Source organism: Mytilus trossulus, chromosome 1 (genome assembly GCF_036588685.1).
Source record: "Mytilus trossulus isolate FHL-02 chromosome 1, PNRI_Mtr1.1.1.hap1, whole genome shotgun sequence".
NCBI lineage: Eukaryota > Metazoa > Mollusca > Bivalvia > Mytilida > Mytilidae > Mytilus > Mytilus trossulus.
This window is the reverse complement of record NC_086373.1, coordinates 18,875,573-18,893,682: the sequence shown is the minus strand read 5'-3', so window position 1 is coordinate 18,893,682 and position 18,110 is coordinate 18,875,573. Positions and strand designations below refer to the sequence as shown.

Below are 18,110 nucleotides of genomic sequence, written 5' to 3'. Positions count from 1 at the left end.
AAATAGTAAAACAAAACGAAAATACAAAATAAAATGCACAAAACAATTTATTTTAGGAGCTGAATATTGCATGGATCCCTTCTCTAGATTTTATCAATCCATACCTTTCGACTACAAATACATAATACTTGTAACTAAAATTTGAAAAGTATCTTTCGATATTTCTTTCATAACAAAACCCGTTGTTCGTGATAGGTAAGCAAAATATATCCCAAATGTTGACTTATCGTGTTGCTCACGTAGGTACACAGTCTGTGATAAGTCTCCATTAGAGAAAAATAGAATGGGATTGCGGTTCAGACAATAGAAACAAAAGAGTGAGTTGTGGATTTTTGCTGTTTTTAGTAACGTCTCTTTTACCTATAACGTCACTTTTACCTGTGACGTCCCTTTAACTTATGACGTCACTTTTACATGTGACGTCATTTTCTAGCGTTATTCAATCGGTGACAATGCATGGTTAATTCTTATCACAATGCATTTAAATTCATACATACCTGCCAATAAACTGTAATGTTTCTGAAATTTGAATTAACTTCTTCTGCATGTTCATAAGCTCCGACAGTCACTCTGGGAGGACATTTTGCAACTACATTTACAAAAAGGTACATATATTGAAGAAATTGGTTACTATACACACTAATTGTAATGAAAGTTTATTTCCTACAAAGATAACAAAACCAAATAAGTGTTGTTTTCGTTTAATAATAACATTAACGATACCAATATTGATGCACCAGAAGCGCATTTTAACGCTTAATGTCGCTTCGGTGATATTCTGGGTAAAATATTTCAAAACCAAAGCGTATTAAAACTGTTAACAGCTGGCCAAATTAAAAAAAAAGAGACAGAAAGGTCTGCCAATCTTCAAAAGGAATCAGAGCTTTACATCAGGGAATAATTTTTTTTTAAATTACATCTTAAATTTTATGGAAGATAGAAAAATAAAATATAAAAAAAACTAGGATAATTGAAAAAGAAAGTTCCTATTCAAATGGTAAAATCAAAAACCTCAAACATATCAAAGTAATGGGTAAAAAAACTGCCATACTCTTGACTAAGTCAAACCACTCATTTGTATGACATTCATATAAGATATCTGAGTATTAATTATGCCTCATCTCCTTATTTCTGAACTTAAATCAATGCTTACTGTCTTCGGCTGTTCTTGCCTGTAGATATACTGAATCACTTGGTAAACCTATAGGTTTTGTGTGGGTTAATATGTCTGTATAATGGGCAAACACTTCAAACTGATACAAAGAGTATATTTGTAAGTCCGGAATCAGCACTGATGTCTTGAAGGATTTCACCTGAAAAAAATCATTAATATCTTGAATTTGTTAAATTCGGCAGGTCAACAAGTCAGCAGGTCGATAAAAGATTTTTGCTTAGACCGTAACCCAACGGGGCAGCAGGTCGAAAGGTCGACAAGTCATGAATAAATGATAAATAAACAAACAAGTAATCGTGCATAGTTTCTTATGATCACAAGTATAGTTGTAATTTCTTACCGCTCTTTTCTCATTTTCTACAATGTATTTGATTGTGAATTCCATTCTAGGTGTATTATCCTCGTTTGTAGCAGGCTTTTTTGTGTCCCATTTAATTTGAATGACAGTCGTATTTTTCTCCAGAATCGTCAAGTTTTCCATTTTGTAAGGTTTAGCTGCAAAATATTTAAAGAATCACATATATCATTCCTTTCTAATAGATGTATATACTTTCTATTTCCGACCGCTGTTTTCAAAAACAGAATTCATTATTTTTTAAGAGATATTTGAAATATGATATTCATTAAAAGTCTTTACAATTTAAATTATACTGCACGAATCTGTTTTACCGTTGGTTTTCTCTTGTTAGTAACTTTATATTCTGTCATCCTCTTCCTTAACCTATTATAATTTTTTTTAAACTTTTCTAATTGTTGAAAACTAAATATTTGACTTTTGTTAAAACCATATAAAGTTTAAAGATTACGAAAGGTTATGTCAAATACATCTTCAAACATGTAGAAATTGTTTCTGCATCAACATGGTTTGTAATATAAATGAAGTGACTATTTTCATTATCTTCATTAGTTTTCAAAACATAAAACACCAAAAAAATGGATAAAAAAATTCGACAACTTAAGTACATTCCAGTTACTAGGTACATTTCTATCTTACAATTCCACTATTATATCTACTCAATTTCTTCAGAACAAGTTAGCAAAGAATACGAATGGTTCATATTTTAGGACTATACTTTCAATAAGGATATACAAAAAAATGGTTGCCAATGAGACAACTCTCAACAAGAGAACAAATGACACAGAAATAAACAACTATAGGTCACCGTACTACAAATGTTTTCGTTTAAGTTGACTATTTGCTTTATTTATTATTTAGCTATTGAAAGCTTATATATTTCTACTAACATGTCACGATACCTGATACATTTTTTTGTAAACATCATTTTGCGAAATATAATGTCATTTGTTGGTGTGCGTCTCGTTTGTCGACCTTTAGATGGATTAGACTGTTGGTGTTTCTGGTTGAATTGTTTCACGTTAGTGTTTTGGGGTCCTTAATAGCTTCTTTTCGATGTGAGCCAAGGCTTCGCATTGTAAGCCTTACATTGACCTATTACTTTTACACATTGCGACTAGCATTTAGATTTATGGAGAGTTGTCTCATTGGCACTCATACTATATCTTTTAATTTATATCTATAAAAAGTCAACCGAATTTTCGAATTTATTAATTTGCATTGTTTGTAGATCTCCTCCTGCTAATCATGTTTATATTTCTCGTAATGATTTGCGCAAACAAATGTGTAAAAATTGATATGCATGAGCCATGAATATTGGTACAAGGATTTGACTGAACAAAATAATTGACAAATACGGGTTACTAATTTATTTGCGAGTCCTCAAAAATGTATGGTAAAAAAAAGCAGTAGATAGTTTTTGACGTTTTGATTATTTTCACTTACAAATTGTCTCTATATTGAACAGTTTACAAGATGGAGACATAATTGAAATTTCTATACCATGTTCATTATCTTTGCAGTTGTATTGGCAGACATGCATGGTCATCCGTCATGATTAATAAATATCTTCCAATTTAAAAACATGGAATGACCAAGTTTTATATTAATGCTCTGAACAGTTTCATCAGAGATATCTTTTGTAAAAGTTTACTGACAACTACGAATACGGACACCAGATAAAATAAAAAAATATAATAAGACATTAATTATTTAAAGCTGAAAAATTTATAAATATAGGTCTAATAGTATTAAAATACGTTGCATTTAATGTTTATCGATTTTTTTTTCATAAAGGGTATTCGATCATGGATACTTTAAAATCCTATATATATATTTTCTTGCTTTGAATTGAAGCATTTTAACCAAAAAATAATGCCCTATTCTTTTTTTCAAACACGAATTCAAATTTTTTTTTTCCTTCTTTTTCTTTCATTTTAACATTTTACCACTCTATTCATTGTTAACAAGAATAAAGCTGAAAGTGCAAACCACAAACTATGTGTTATGTTATATTACTAATTTGTGGAGTGATAGATGTTGAAAATTTACAATACTGACTGGACTAAAAGAAACGGCATTTATATGTAAATCGTATCCAATGGTAGACATTTAAAACCACGATAGAGCATTCACTTTAAAGGCAGTTTCCTCTAACATGTACACAATACTATACCCTGGCCGGAATTATCAATTCTAGTATCAACAAAAACTTCAAAAATGCATATAAATATGTTTGGATTTTCAAATATCTGGGTAATATGTGTATCATAATGAAGTTCCTGACAAGCAAGATATAAAATCTATACAAAGCTCTTTTCTACCTTTTTTGTATAATTTACAAAGGTATCAACAGGAGATATAATTTCATCAACAAAACGTAAGCTGATAATCTCTGTTTCTAATCATACTGTGTTTGAATATACCCATATAATATAATTATTGAAGTATTATGAACTGTATGTTATTTAAACTATGACCTTAAAAGGAAGTTTGATTTATATAGATTAAACTTTTTTAAGGTATAATTACTTTTTTAGATGACAGGTACACTAAAGCCATTCAAAGATGTAATTGTACACCTTTTACAAATTGTAATCAGATGAAGGTAATTCAAAATGTATTATATCGGTTATTTAATATTTATAACTTGACATTACGATTCTGTTTAATGGGGATTTTCTAAAGAAAGTTTGAAATAAAAAAAATTCACGAATATAATTGAAAAAAGTATGTATATAAAAAGTAATTTTGATAGGGACGTAACTGGATTATCTCCTTTCCACCCTTTTCCTCCTTTTCCCTTTTTCTCTTTTTCATTTTCCACTCCTAAACTATATGCTAATTCTTACTAAGTATTTATCTGATATATAGATAATATAAAATATTTCCAATTATAATGTACTTATACTTTTTTTGTAAATTATACATATCTCATGTGTATTATATTGTATGTATGTCATGTACTAGTATATGCATCTAATGTTCCAAATATAAAAAAAATATAATCAGAAAGTCGCTTCAAGTGTCGCGTAAGAATAAAATTCACACCATTTACTTCAAGTATAAGTAATCAGGAAAGTTCGACCTCAATTTTCCCATGTTTAACAATTGTTAGAGTTCTTATCTTATTCGAGTATGCATTCCAGTTTATTATATAACATACACTCAACTATTCCAATTAAAAATCGACATGTATTTTAAAACAGGTAAATTTTTATGTATTAGTTTTATCAATGTGAAATGACAATGAATACTATTTAAATACTATTTTCAATTTTTCGTGAAAGGTTAACACAATTCGTTTCAATTCTCGCTACATTAAAGACCCATTGGTTGCCTTCGGCTGTTGTTTGCTCTATGGTCGGGTGGTTGTCGCTTTGACGTATTCACCATTTCCTTTCTCAATTTTATCAATACTAAGATTACAAACTTCGAAAAAGAATAAACGTTTGCGGAAAGAATATGTTTATCAAATAAAAATGCTTTCTACGCGGTATTGGATTTTCTCCTTGTCCAAGATCGTAAGCTGACTTATACTTCTTATTTTCTGTGTTTTTTTGTCTAATTCGAAGATTTACTATATTGGCAAGCATACCCCAACTTCTTTTTATATTTCATATATTTTGTTGTTTATTTATTTTCTTTTTGTAAGCCTTTGTTTGATTTAAGTACGCATATCTAAAGCGTAGAACCCCCCAAAAAATCGCTTGCTACAGTCAGTATTTTTAGGTAATGTATTGTATAATATCAAGGGGTAATATAAGATAATATTTTGATGAAATGTTAATTAAATGTAAATACTCGCAATTCTGATTTACATCTTATATGAGGACACAACACTTATTAAAACATCCAGGTTATACGCTCAGGTAAAGTGATGTTTTTTCTATCAACCTCGAACAAAACGCATGTATTTCATTATAGTAAGATGCATTATGGTTTCAAAATAAGAATTTGCCACAATTCAAGTATACAAATGTATGGGATCCGACAAATGTACATAATATCAAATTTATTCGTTCATAGTGTTTTAGTTTACGTTTTTTTATTGTATTAAGCCTGCCAATTGAGATTTTATCGTGTGTTTTTCTATGTTGTGATATTATACTATTGTTTCAGAAAACGGGAGAAGGTTTGGTTTCATTAAAACGTTAATTCCCGATGCAAATGTCCTAAGTCAGGAATCTGTTGTACAGTAGTTGTCGTGTGTTTATGTAATTTATACGTGTTTCTCGTTTCTCGATTTTTTATATAGATTATACCGTTGGTTTTCCCGTTTGAATAGTTTTACACTAGTTATTTTGGGGCCCTTTACAGCTTGTTGTTCGGTGTGAACCAAGGCTCCATGTTGAAGGCCGTACCTTGACCTATAATGGTTTTCGTTTTTTTAAATTGTTATTTGGATGGAGAGTTGTATCATTGGCACGCACACCACATCTTCCTATATCTATATAATGTATGAGACATCAAACAAAATAGTTACCACGAACACCTGATTTAGGTCTTCAGTTTAATCGCAAGGAAATAATTTTTAAATTATATGTTAGTAGCGTTATCAAATTATAATAGTTTAAGAGTTTGATCGTGTTTATATAAATGAAGTTTCTTGAAGACAGATATTTGTTAGTTTAAACTTCTTTTTTTTACAAATCATCCCGTTAGAGTGTTATAATAATGTCTAATACTATAAAGGAAACATATAAACATATCAATTTCTGATATAAAATATATAATACTGCAAATCAAAATAAATTACCATATAAATTTCCTATATCATTCGGATATCGATTCTCTATCAGTGTAGTCGTTGTTGTATTTAATATCGTGTTTGTAACATTTATTCTAAAGAATTGATTTAGTCCGTGTATGTTCCCTTGTATGTTTGCACATCTCGTCTTGTTAATTACTCCAGAACAAGTATTTTTGAATGGCTTGTCGCTATCATTTTTCCTGTTCAAAAGAAGACGTTTTCATAATTATGAAAAATTCAACACAAAAGGACAATAAACAATAATCACAGAAATAATAAAACAAAAAAATGATAAAAAATAATGAATAATAAATAATAAAAAAAAATAATAAATAGTCCTGGTCTAGTTTATACATCAAACGTACTGCACTTCTGTGTTTACTAGAGTTATCATTGATATGTTTATAAATATAAATTAACTGTTAACTTTTAAAAATACTTAGGCTTTTCTATCTCAGGACTTGATTACCTTAGCTTTGACAAAAGGTTTTGGAAGAAGAAAAAAAATTGTGGACAACGGCATTTTACTATTTTCGTAAAAACATGAATAACTTCTGCAAAAAAATTACCCATTAAAGTTAAATAAGACAACAGAGAAGGACACCAAGGTGTTTAACAAATATCACGATTGAAAATAAACATGTAAAACAATGACCTATGTGCTGGTTTTATTCTGTAGTTAATCACCACTTCGGTTTTATAATGTATATCTATTATATAGTCATTTTATACAAAAAATACTGTTTGCAAAAGTATGAATTATTCTAAATAGTAAGCATGTCCTTATCGCAAGCAGAACACAAAATTAGGTTCTACCCACCATTTTTTTCTCAAAATGTCCTGTACCAAGTAAGAAAAATGGCCAATGTTATATTATAGTTTGTTTATTTGTGTGTTACATTTCAATGTTGTGTTTCTGTTGTGTCGTTGTTCTCCTCTTATATTTTATGTGTTTCCCTTAGTTTTAGTTTGTAACCCGGATTTTTTTTTTTCGAAATCGATTTATGAATTTCGAACAGCGGTATGCTACTGTTGCCTTCATCTAAAAGCTAAGAAGAAAACGGACACTAATATTCCCCAATACATTATATGAGAGATTGAAGGGGAAAAAAGGCACATCAAACAAGTAAATCATTTAAAGGATTGTTTTTTCAGGATTAAGACTGTTATTTCAAGATGATGATATTCAGATAATTAAGTGAAAAAGAACAGTTTCTTTCAACAGACTTTACAAATTCATCACAATTATACCCCATAAGATCCCAATATGAGATAAAGTTGATAGTTTTCACCTCTATTAGGGCGATGCAGCAAGATCGGATCATTTAACAAACCAAGTAATCACGTCTGATATGTAATCTTTTGAATGAAACATAATATTTAGGACATTTTTATCGACGAAAAATGCTACTTAGTTTTCAGGTAGACGGTTCTGTAGTAGGTATCAATACAGCTGGAAATTGAACAGAATTTAAACAAACCCTACTCATTTTTAATTGCCATGATGTGCCGTAGTTGTTTAATAAGATAATTAAATATGCATGAAATATTGAACTTGTCTCTAATGTCAATACTCAGGTTTTCATGTTTTCAACCCTCCAACGTACTGAAACATTTTAACTGTGTTCTTAAAATTTGTTCTCTATTGTTTGAAAAGTTTGAGATTTTTTAAACTGAATTGTAAGGTTAATAAATATATTTGTACCAACATAGAAAATGGTGTCTTTTACAAAACGCTATCACGAAAAAAGAAAAATGCATTTTAAACCTATGTCTACCCTATTGTCACTTATAATGTTATTTTAAACTGGTTTTTTTATCTTTTGATTGTTTTTTTTTTTTTTTTTTTTCATTGCAGACAGTTTGTATTTGGCTTATGCTTTTAAAAGGCCCATTGGTATTTTGCGACTCTCACTTATCCTTAAATTTTAATAAGAAATACTTACCATTCTAACGAAACTTCCAAGTATTTCAGTTTGTACTGTACAGGGTGTTTCCAGAAGCACTGTAATGAACTTGCCTCAAAACCTTCCCAAATACATGAGAAGTTTACTATTTCTTGTGGATAATCTGCAACAGTATCATACATAAGTATATATATTAGAGAACTGTCTCGTGTAAGGAGAGCGTTGAAAGTTTATAGACACTTCAACTACAGTTGTATGTGTATGTCCCAGATGAGGAGGTTGAAAACTTTGTAATTCAGATGTTGTCTCTCTTTTTTTCAATTGGTCTTTCAAAGGTCAAGCTGTTGTTTATTTAGATTTTATTTTCAAAATTGACATGTTGGGCCATTCATATCTTACTATATGGCATGGGATTAACTCATTGTTGAAATTCAAACGGTAACCCCATATTTGTCCCTATTAATCCATTTTATTTGGACCATGTTCTATCGTTATTTAATTTTAAACCACTGTTTTGATACACTTCATATTCTAGAAATGTATCAACGCAAATGGTGGAGAGATTTAACAGTACATATGCCATTATCTTCTTTTTCTATAAAATAAGTTATGCGTTCGAGATAGTTATTTAAATTAAAACGTATCAGAAGAAATGTTCAGGCACGATGACCGCAACTTTTGAAAATTAAAATCGAAATGAAAATCTCTTACTACTAGACCAGATAAATGAGGAAGAAAATACAGTCCCTTTCTATTTTGAAATTGCATATCTCATCATACTTACAATCTATATACGTCAATTCAATCTTCGCATATGGGATTTTGTGCCCATGTACTAAGGGTGCATTTGTCGCTTTACAGTATATATTATTGTCAATGTCATCAGTTGTAACAACATGTTGTAATACTGCTGTTGTCTCGTTGACTACTATAATATGTGTGTTTTTCAGTGGTATTTTATCTCTTGTGAAGAACAAAGAACTAGAATTCCCTTCTTTATAAGATACATCCAATTGACAGGTGATGTTTACAGTACTGTTGATAAAAACATAACAGTGTTCCGCCCACAATTCTGAAAAGAACAGAAATGTGTCCATGAAAAAATTTCAATCCATCAACAAGATATACATATATGGAAAGGAGAATATGAATAAAAGATGATATTATAATAATTGAAACAGCAAAAAATCAACGACCGACGTCGCGAGGATGCATACACATGCCTTTAAATAAGTTAGTTTGATGAACATGATAAATGTTTTATGGTTTGATGAACATGATTAGTGTTTTCTGAAGCAATGATGACAGAAACGTCAAAACACAAATGTTGTTTAACAGCCCTACTACCACGTTATTTGAAATTTAGCAATATCAATCAAGAGACATTTAATATAGTCAAAATATAAGATTAAGTGTCGCATTAACATTTGTAATCAGCACGCAGAAAAGGACACAATTGGCCGTTAAACTCATTAATGGTAATAAATAGTAAGCGAAGAAACTGGAACTATAAATGAGATTTTGTTCGTCTGTTAACACAGGTTAAAATCGTTCAGACTTACTTTTTTCAGTGGAAAGAATATATTTAATTTGTTTAGAAGAAGTTGTGTTTGATTAATACAAAACGTTCCATAATATATGACAACGACTGACGATGTTCTTGACTTATTCTATAAAAGGCACATGTATATGAAGCTAGGCTCTACAAATTTGACTAGTCTATGTGTGTTCATTTCATCAATGCCTAGTTTTACCAGATTTTTTTTTTCCAAAGATTTCCAATAAATAATCGATGAAAACATTAAATCTGAGTTTTATAGTATTGCGTGAATGCGTTGTTTGTTCAAATACACATGGTTTTTCAAAATACATTTAATTAACTATTCACTAATTGTGTTAATCTACATCTTTACATTTGTTTATCAAATGTTGGGGTGATGTTATTGACAATGATTCATTGATGTAATGGACAATTCACGAATTCGATATAGTTCGAATATATTTGAATATCATAACATAAACATGCAATGTTGTCAATTTATTTGTATATTTAATATTAACATAAAGGCGGAGGTTTTCTCAGCCAATAAGCCAGGTTCTACCCACCATTTTGCTCTTAAAATGTCTTGTACGAAGTGGTGAATAAGACATTTGTTATCTTATAGTTCGTTTCTATGTATTATACATTGTCATTTGTTGTTTGTTGCACTTCAGTGTTCTGGTGTTTCGTTGATTTTCTCTCGGTTTTAGTTTGTTACCCTGATTTGGTTTCTGTCAATCGATTTATGATTTGTGAACAGCGATATACCTTTACCTTTACTTAGCTAAATATATATAGGTATTGAGAGTCTTTGTCGCTACCCTGTTTCTTCAATAATGGCCTCTTTTTTTATGAAAGGGCAATAACAAAGTACAGCGTTAACTGATAATCTATTAATTGTAATCTATGTGTATACATTGTCCTGTTGATCATTTTTGAACTTCAGAGATACCACCTAGTCATTGTATCATTTTCAAAACAAAAGACAAAAACATTGTAAAAATCATCACTATAGGGCAATAACAATGTTAAGACTTAATTGATCATTAAGCTAGGTTAACGTGATTGTAGATCTTGGTATGCTGATCATTCCCACCTAAAATAGGATCACAAACTGCAACATGATACTTTAATGATGTAAAACTACCGACTGGTAACATATACTGGTATTTGTAAACGCAATGTGTAAAGATTAAAATCGTAAGCGTTTAAATCAATAAATGGACAAACAAAAAACGAATTTGAAACTACAGACTGGTACATGTCACTTTTCATGATGTTTCAACACAATATGTGAAGACTGACCTATTTTAATTCTAAGGAACAGACAAAAAAGTTAAAATAATTTTTCATACCTTCAAAGATATAGGAAGATGTGGTGTGAGTGCCAATGAGACAACTCTCCATCCAATTAACAATTTAAAAAGGTAAACCATTATAGCTCAATGTACGGCCTTCAACACGGAGCCTTGGCTTACACCGAACAACAAGCTATAAAGGGCCCTCAAAATTGCTAGTGTTAAACCATTCAAATGGGTCAACGGTCTCATCTATATAAAAAAAAACGAGAAACACGTATAAATTACATAAACAAACGACAACTACTGTACATCAGATCCTTGACTTAGGACAGGTGCAAACATTTGAAGCGGGATTAAACGTTTTAATGGATCCAAACCTTCTCCCTTTTTCTGAAACAATAGCATAACATCACAACATAGAAAACCACACGATAAAATATCAATTGGCAGACTTAACTAAATCAAAAAACGTAAATTGATAGACTATGAACGAATAAATGTGATCGGTGATATCTAAATGCAAATGCACATTTAATAACATATAAGGGACAAACAATCATGGCCAAAAAGCAAACAAACAAGTCCAAACAAAGCCATGGCAAGACACCACTGCGAAATAGTTAACCCTTCGAAAATTTTCACTTTAGAAAAAAAACCGGGTAAGTCTTGAAGTTTATACAAATGTAGTAAATAGTGAAATTTTGAAATATTCCAAATATTGATCAAAGCTGGTATATAGACAAGATCAATATAAATATAAAATAACAAAAAAGCATTATAAACAGTATCAACAGGTCAAATTATCACAAAAATACAATTTGAGAGTACTCGCTCTTACTTACAGCTAGTTAAAAGCCAAAACAATTAATTATAAAAAAATCATGCATCAGAGACTAAAATCAACTAAAACACATCCCAGAAATTTAGTATTTTAACGTCATGAACAGTCAGAGAAGACATGACTTGTGCAATGCCCAAAACAAATGTATCGACAGGTTGTACTAGTAGGATAGTAAGGAGCGACTTATATAAAGATAAAAATTAACGTGTCTGTGTCTCTATACCTCCCGCCTCAAAAGAAGATACAATTTGATTATGATTTTATTTGCTAATGACAAAATCGATATTAGTGCCAATGTAAACTATATTCCGAGATCTAATTACAATATTGGTACGATAACCCTTACTTATAAGTTTGTTTAAAGGTTCGATGAGTTTACACGGATCACATAATGATTTCCTCGCTTTAAGTACAATATTATTATAAAATTTAGGATGTAAAATACCAATCTTTGATCTATGAAAGAATTTAGTAAAAATTTTAAGTAATTTATGGTATCGAAATCCCTGACACAACAATTTCCCAGTGATGCATTGATTACGTTCGTTAAAATCTTTGACATCAGAACACACACGGGAAAACCGAACGAGTTGGGATATATAAACAGCCAAAGGCACATCGCCGTCAAAAAAAGGAAAATTAACAATAGGAAATGAAAAATCGTCTCTTTTGTGGTAAAATTTAGTATGAAGTTTCCCGTTTGAAATTGAAATGTCTCAGTCTAGAAAAGGCCAACGGCTGCTGTTTATGTTAGTTAAAGTAAGTTCTTTTGGGTAAATTTCTGAAGTACATTTAGAGAACTCTGGATTATTCAACCAAATAATATCATCCAGATAACGGTATGTATTTTTTAATGTATCAACCAAATATAACAATGATAGGTATTTACTGAGTTCGGTCCTAAACTGAGATTCATGGCAATATAGAAATAAATCTGCTATTAAATGGGCAAAGTTAGTACCCATATGAATACCTACTACCTGACCATACACTCTATTGCCGAAACGTACATAAATGTTATCTAGCAGAAAATTTAAAGCTTCAATCATATCCTCACATTTCCAGTAAGTGTATCTATCATACTTTCTTTTTTCGTCACAGAAAAAGACGTTAAACGAGTTACAGCAAATACAATTACGATGAGATGTTTCGAAAGACCATTTTATCAAATACAAAAACTTTTTTCTTTATAAGATTGTGTAGAAGTGTAGTGTACAGAGTAGAAAAATCATAACTGTCAACAGAATTGTAAGGACCATCGAAAGCATGTACTTTATCTTAAACCTTTAAAAAAAAAATAACACTCCAAAAATAATTAATTCCATTATTTTCATAAGCTTTATTACAAAAGTTAATAACCAGTTCTTTGATAGTAGTAAGGGAGGTTGTTAGAAGCACTGATAGATTAGTAGTAGAACACTTACTCGAAGCGGACATGAAACGAAATTTAAATGATTTTTTGTGTAATTTCGGTAACCAGTACATGGTAGGGACTTTCAAATGTTCGGAAGATGTTTTAAGCTGGGTAGTGGCAGTGGTATGCTTGTTAACAATTTGACTCTCTGTGGTGCGCACTGACCTGAATGTAAGGAATTGATAATTTCTTTTTGAAGAACATCCGTGTAGTATGTGCGTCACACCACCACTACATTATTGGCTGCCTTGTCATCCGGTACGAACACAAACCGATCTGCGAGTACCTTGAGTTTGTTTTTTTTATTCTAGAAATGGGAATATCATGGTTCCTATTATTAATTTCAGAATTTTTCTAAATGAGATACTCGAATATTAACAGTATTCATAATTTCATTCCAATAACTGTCATAATTTTCACGTTTGTACCAGTTTTTACAGTAGGCAGACAGAGCGTCGTTAATGACCTGACGACACTGTTTCCAATCTATTATAGATGGAGGACGGTATGTCGGTCCTTTCTTTAGAAATGTTATGACCTCAAGGTCTACGACGATGTTGAGGTCTCCTGTAATAACATGACCATTGGGAACATATTTGAAACTAGATGTATCGCAATTTCAAGTGGAAGGAACATTATTTTCTATATTGACGTCTAATGTAATTGACGTATAATTAAAAATCAATATCTGCTCAGTTTTTCATAAGAATACGAAATAATGGGTTATTTTATATTATCAAAATATGGAGGTATTAAGCTAAAGACAGCAGAGTCATTGAATATGCTAGACAAGTTAATAAAATCAATACCTCTATTTATATATTTTATTTTAAGAAACTGTCGTTTATGATTTTCTGGTTTATCAATACTAGGAAATAGCCTGTGATGACAAAAGGCTGTAATAATACGGGTGTATTCATAAAACGGGCTAAAAAAGAAATTTTATCACACGCCAGAAAAATAGCATATAATTTACTTATTGGTATCTGACCCAGTTTGCATAACACTTGATGTCTACCATTATTCCTAATTATAGATAACAGATGAGCAAGTGTATAATTTATACGATGTTTGATACGTTGATTACGGTTTTTGCGTTTACCATGAGACCTATTATTTCTAAGTCATTTTTCAACAATATTAATAACATCGGTAGAAGTTTAAGATATGTTCCCTTGCCCTAATATTTTATCAACCAATAACTGAAAAATATACGGACATACACTACAAGCACGGGGACACATTCTACCGCATCCACACAGCACGAGTAACAAACCCTGCAGTTAATTTAGACCGAGAGGTATACATATAAAAGACTCGTTAGAAACAAGGACAGATTTTTAAGTTGCCATGGACAAATACTTTTATCAGATATAGAATAGATCTTATAATAAGGTGTCCATTAATTATACCAAAAATGTAGCACAAGCATATGGTTAATTTGTCCTTGTAATTCGAATATACAATAAACAATGGTATGTCAAATTTGAAGGAAAAATCAAAATAAGAAACAATAAAAAATGCTATATCAAATTTGAAGGAAAATTCAAAATAAGAAACACAATTGTTATACGTTTCCGGAAAGTATGTATATGTATTCTAGGGAAGAAAAGTACAAGTTTAAATCAAATCCTCTACATAACAGATAAAGTGCATTATGTGCACTATTCTGAAATTAAGTAAAGACAATTATTTATTAGTTTCCCCCAACATTAGTAGTAATATACCAACTTCATCTGCATATGGGATAAACATTTCCCAACTTATTTGGTATTCAAAAACTTGCAGCTGCTACTTAGGCTTAATAAAACACCACCAGAGTCTGATTAAAACGTTGATGAACCAGGGTTATGTACACGATGTTGTGACGTCTAATACCAATGAACTAGTACATATATTCTTGAAGGGCAAGTTGAAGCACGCCTACGGGTTTTGGATTTTCTCACTATGTTGAATACCCACTGTGGCCTCTGGCTGTTCTAGGCTCTTTGGTCGGTTTGTTGTCTCTTTGGCACATTCCCCACATTCGTTTTCAATGTTATCATTTGTTCTCATTAACAATTTGTAAAAAAAAAAAAGACGCAATAACTCCTATGAAGAGTCGAACAAAAATGTCAGTTATACAACTATATACCACAGTTGCAAATCATTTTGCTATTACATATTTCTATCTTACTTTTATCGTTTTCAAGATAATAAACACAAAGTTTAACGCTTTTAAAATACATATCTATTACTACATTGTCATATGTTTATTTTTTTACAAATATTTAATAATTAATATCAGCATCTATCATTTCATTGGTTGCAGTGTGAAATCTTTACCCCAAAGTGAGTTTAAAAAAAACAATAATATCTTTTACATACAATCTTTTAAAAGTGTTTCTAACGAGGGAAACACGTATTTGAACCATGAAACTTATAAAGTGTAATTTTTCAGTTTTATTTACTTCATTGTATAAAATTATCGTACATTACTAAATTGCAGACTATTGTTCACTCATTTTGTGATGTAAAGGATTTTGTTTATAACTTCTCCCAGCCCGCTTGAATACACGTATTTATTCCTTTGTATACTTATTCGTAAATGGCAAAATGGTGCAACCAGTATAATTGTATGGTTGGGAATTTTGTGGTTGGGAATTGTGTTGTCTTAAAAATTATGGCATAATTGAAAGAGTACGTGTACGCTTTCGAAAAAAATCATCAGGTTTGAAAACGTTAACAACCTCTCACATGATTTATAGGGAACTTCGGAGATATCCGAAAGACTTGGACTTAAAACAAGATTGATCTCATTTTTGGGGGAAATAAAGCAACAACAATAACATACTTTATATTATTTGTGCGTACTATCACATGTTTATCAATTATAATGTGAATTTTGCATGGTTAAAGACTATTCTAAATGAATATGGTATCCCTTGTGTGTAGAAAACGCTATCTGTTATGAATAGCGAATCTTGCGTTTCTTTCATCAAGGTCAGACTAAGAGATCAGTTTGTACAATTCTGACATTATTTCCTTGAAAAATCATATAAAGCTCTTGTCAAATTAAATAATATTAATTATTTTCATTTTTTGGGGGAAAAGAAAACTTTTTTGGGATCTTTATTATACAGGGTAAGCATGTTTTAAAGATAGGGTTAGGGTGATAAAGCTAACTATCACACACTCTATTAGAAACAAAGAAAAGAGTAGGGTCAGTAAGACACTTTATCGGCCCAAAAATATAGCAGTTTTGATAGAGTTGTTAAAATGTAAACGTTTAGTTACTTATTGGAAAGAAGAATGCTTCTGCTTCATAAATATGCTATTTTGACAATACAATATAAAATTGAGAATGGAAATTGGGAATGTGTCAAAGAAAAACAACCCGAATATAGAAAAAAAAAACAGCAGAAGGTCGCCAACAGGTCTTCAATGTAGCGAGAAATTTCCGCACCCGGAGGCGTCCTTCAGCTGGTCCCTAAATATGCACATATATATCGGGTACTAGCATCATGAAGTTATGCTAAATTACTTAAATCTTCACAATTTTAGCATTTTAGTTTAATTTTAGACGGTATCTGTCTTAAATAAAAGTGGGCGCATTTGTGTTCATTCTTAATATTGAAATGTAAGTTGTATTTGATGATTATACATTACCATATATAAAGGTCAAGGATGAACACGGATGCGGCCACTTTCAGTTTTGACAAAAAACAGCTGAAAAGTGACATTTTTTTGGGCATATTTGATAGAATTTTCAAATTTAAGCTTGAAGCGGAGCGTTTTGAATGACTAAATCAGTTAAAATCTTTCACATTAACAAATTGAATCAACTGAAATAGACACTTAAGTGTTTGAAAAGAGTCCAACATTTTTCGTCAGATAAAATTTTAGGCCAAAATCGGCCCTTACCGGACCTTCTCCTTTTGTTTTATTAAACAAAACATCACCAGACAGTTAAAAAAAAGATTTTAAACTTCTCACTCATTCATATGTTACAAACAAATGTATGATTATTATTTTGGATGTTTGTATTAGTTGTACTACATGTATAAGGACTGCCAGCTGTTTCAGTCAGCACAGTGTAACCCCATTAAAAGGATAGCTAATGGTGACATAAATAGGGTCTAGTTTATTAAAACTGTTTTGCCAGTCATCCACAAACCAACAGAGGTTATTCACTTCCAATATACGAAATAGGATCACAAATTGCAACATGACACCTTTAATACAAGAAACCTATGTATGATGTTTTTAACACAATATGTTTAAAACTTTAAACTTGTCGATTCTCTCATACGTGCATAAGTGTACGATTTTACAATAATGTATACACGGCACGTCTAAAACGAGGATAGATTTTAAGGTTGCCATAAACAATTATTAGACATAGAATATACATAGAAATGAGGTGTCCAATACATATGCATAGAATAACACCATTTAGATTATTTGTCGAATATGCAATTAAGAATAATGCTACATGTTTATATCAAATTTAAGGGAAGTCAACGGTCAAAAATGAAAACAAATACAAATAATATGTATTGGTATTCAGGGGAGGCTGACCAACACTATGAAATATACTTTGCATCACCAAAAGTGAATGATATGCACTTTTCTTAAATTCAGTAATGTATGATTCTTTCCTATTAGCTGATCGGAATGATACATATAAGGTGGTACCTAACACTACAGGGAGATAACTCTGTAAAGTCAGCTAAATGTTTTAATTACGTTGTGTTGTAAAAGGAATCTAAAGCTTCTGGTGTGACACCACTAATTCGGACCCGGCCAGAAAGCACATACCAGAAAGCATTACATATTTAACACA

The 18,110-nt window shown here is 30.9% G+C and overlaps 1 protein-coding gene across 2 annotated transcripts in view; it reads right to left on the bottom strand.

Moving 5' to 3' along the window:
• Positions 1-18,110, bottom strand: part of LOC134717725 (uncharacterized) — a 34,358-nt gene that overhangs the window by 14,296 nt on the left and 1,952 nt on the right. For both annotated transcript variants that reach the window (XM_063580228.1, XM_063580221.1), the window contains exons 3-8: positions 8,974-9,261; positions 8,229-8,352; positions 6,289-6,482; positions 1,515-1,669; positions 1,154-1,313; positions 498-589 (exon numbers count right to left, since the gene is read on the bottom strand). In XM_063580228.1, coding sequence (XP_063436298.1) covers positions 498-589; positions 1,154-1,313; positions 1,515-1,669; positions 6,289-6,482; positions 8,229-8,352; positions 8,974-9,261 — 1,013 coding nt within the window. The remainder of the gene's footprint in view (positions 1-497; positions 590-1,153; positions 1,314-1,514; positions 1,670-6,288; positions 6,483-8,228; positions 8,353-8,973; positions 9,262-18,110) is intronic.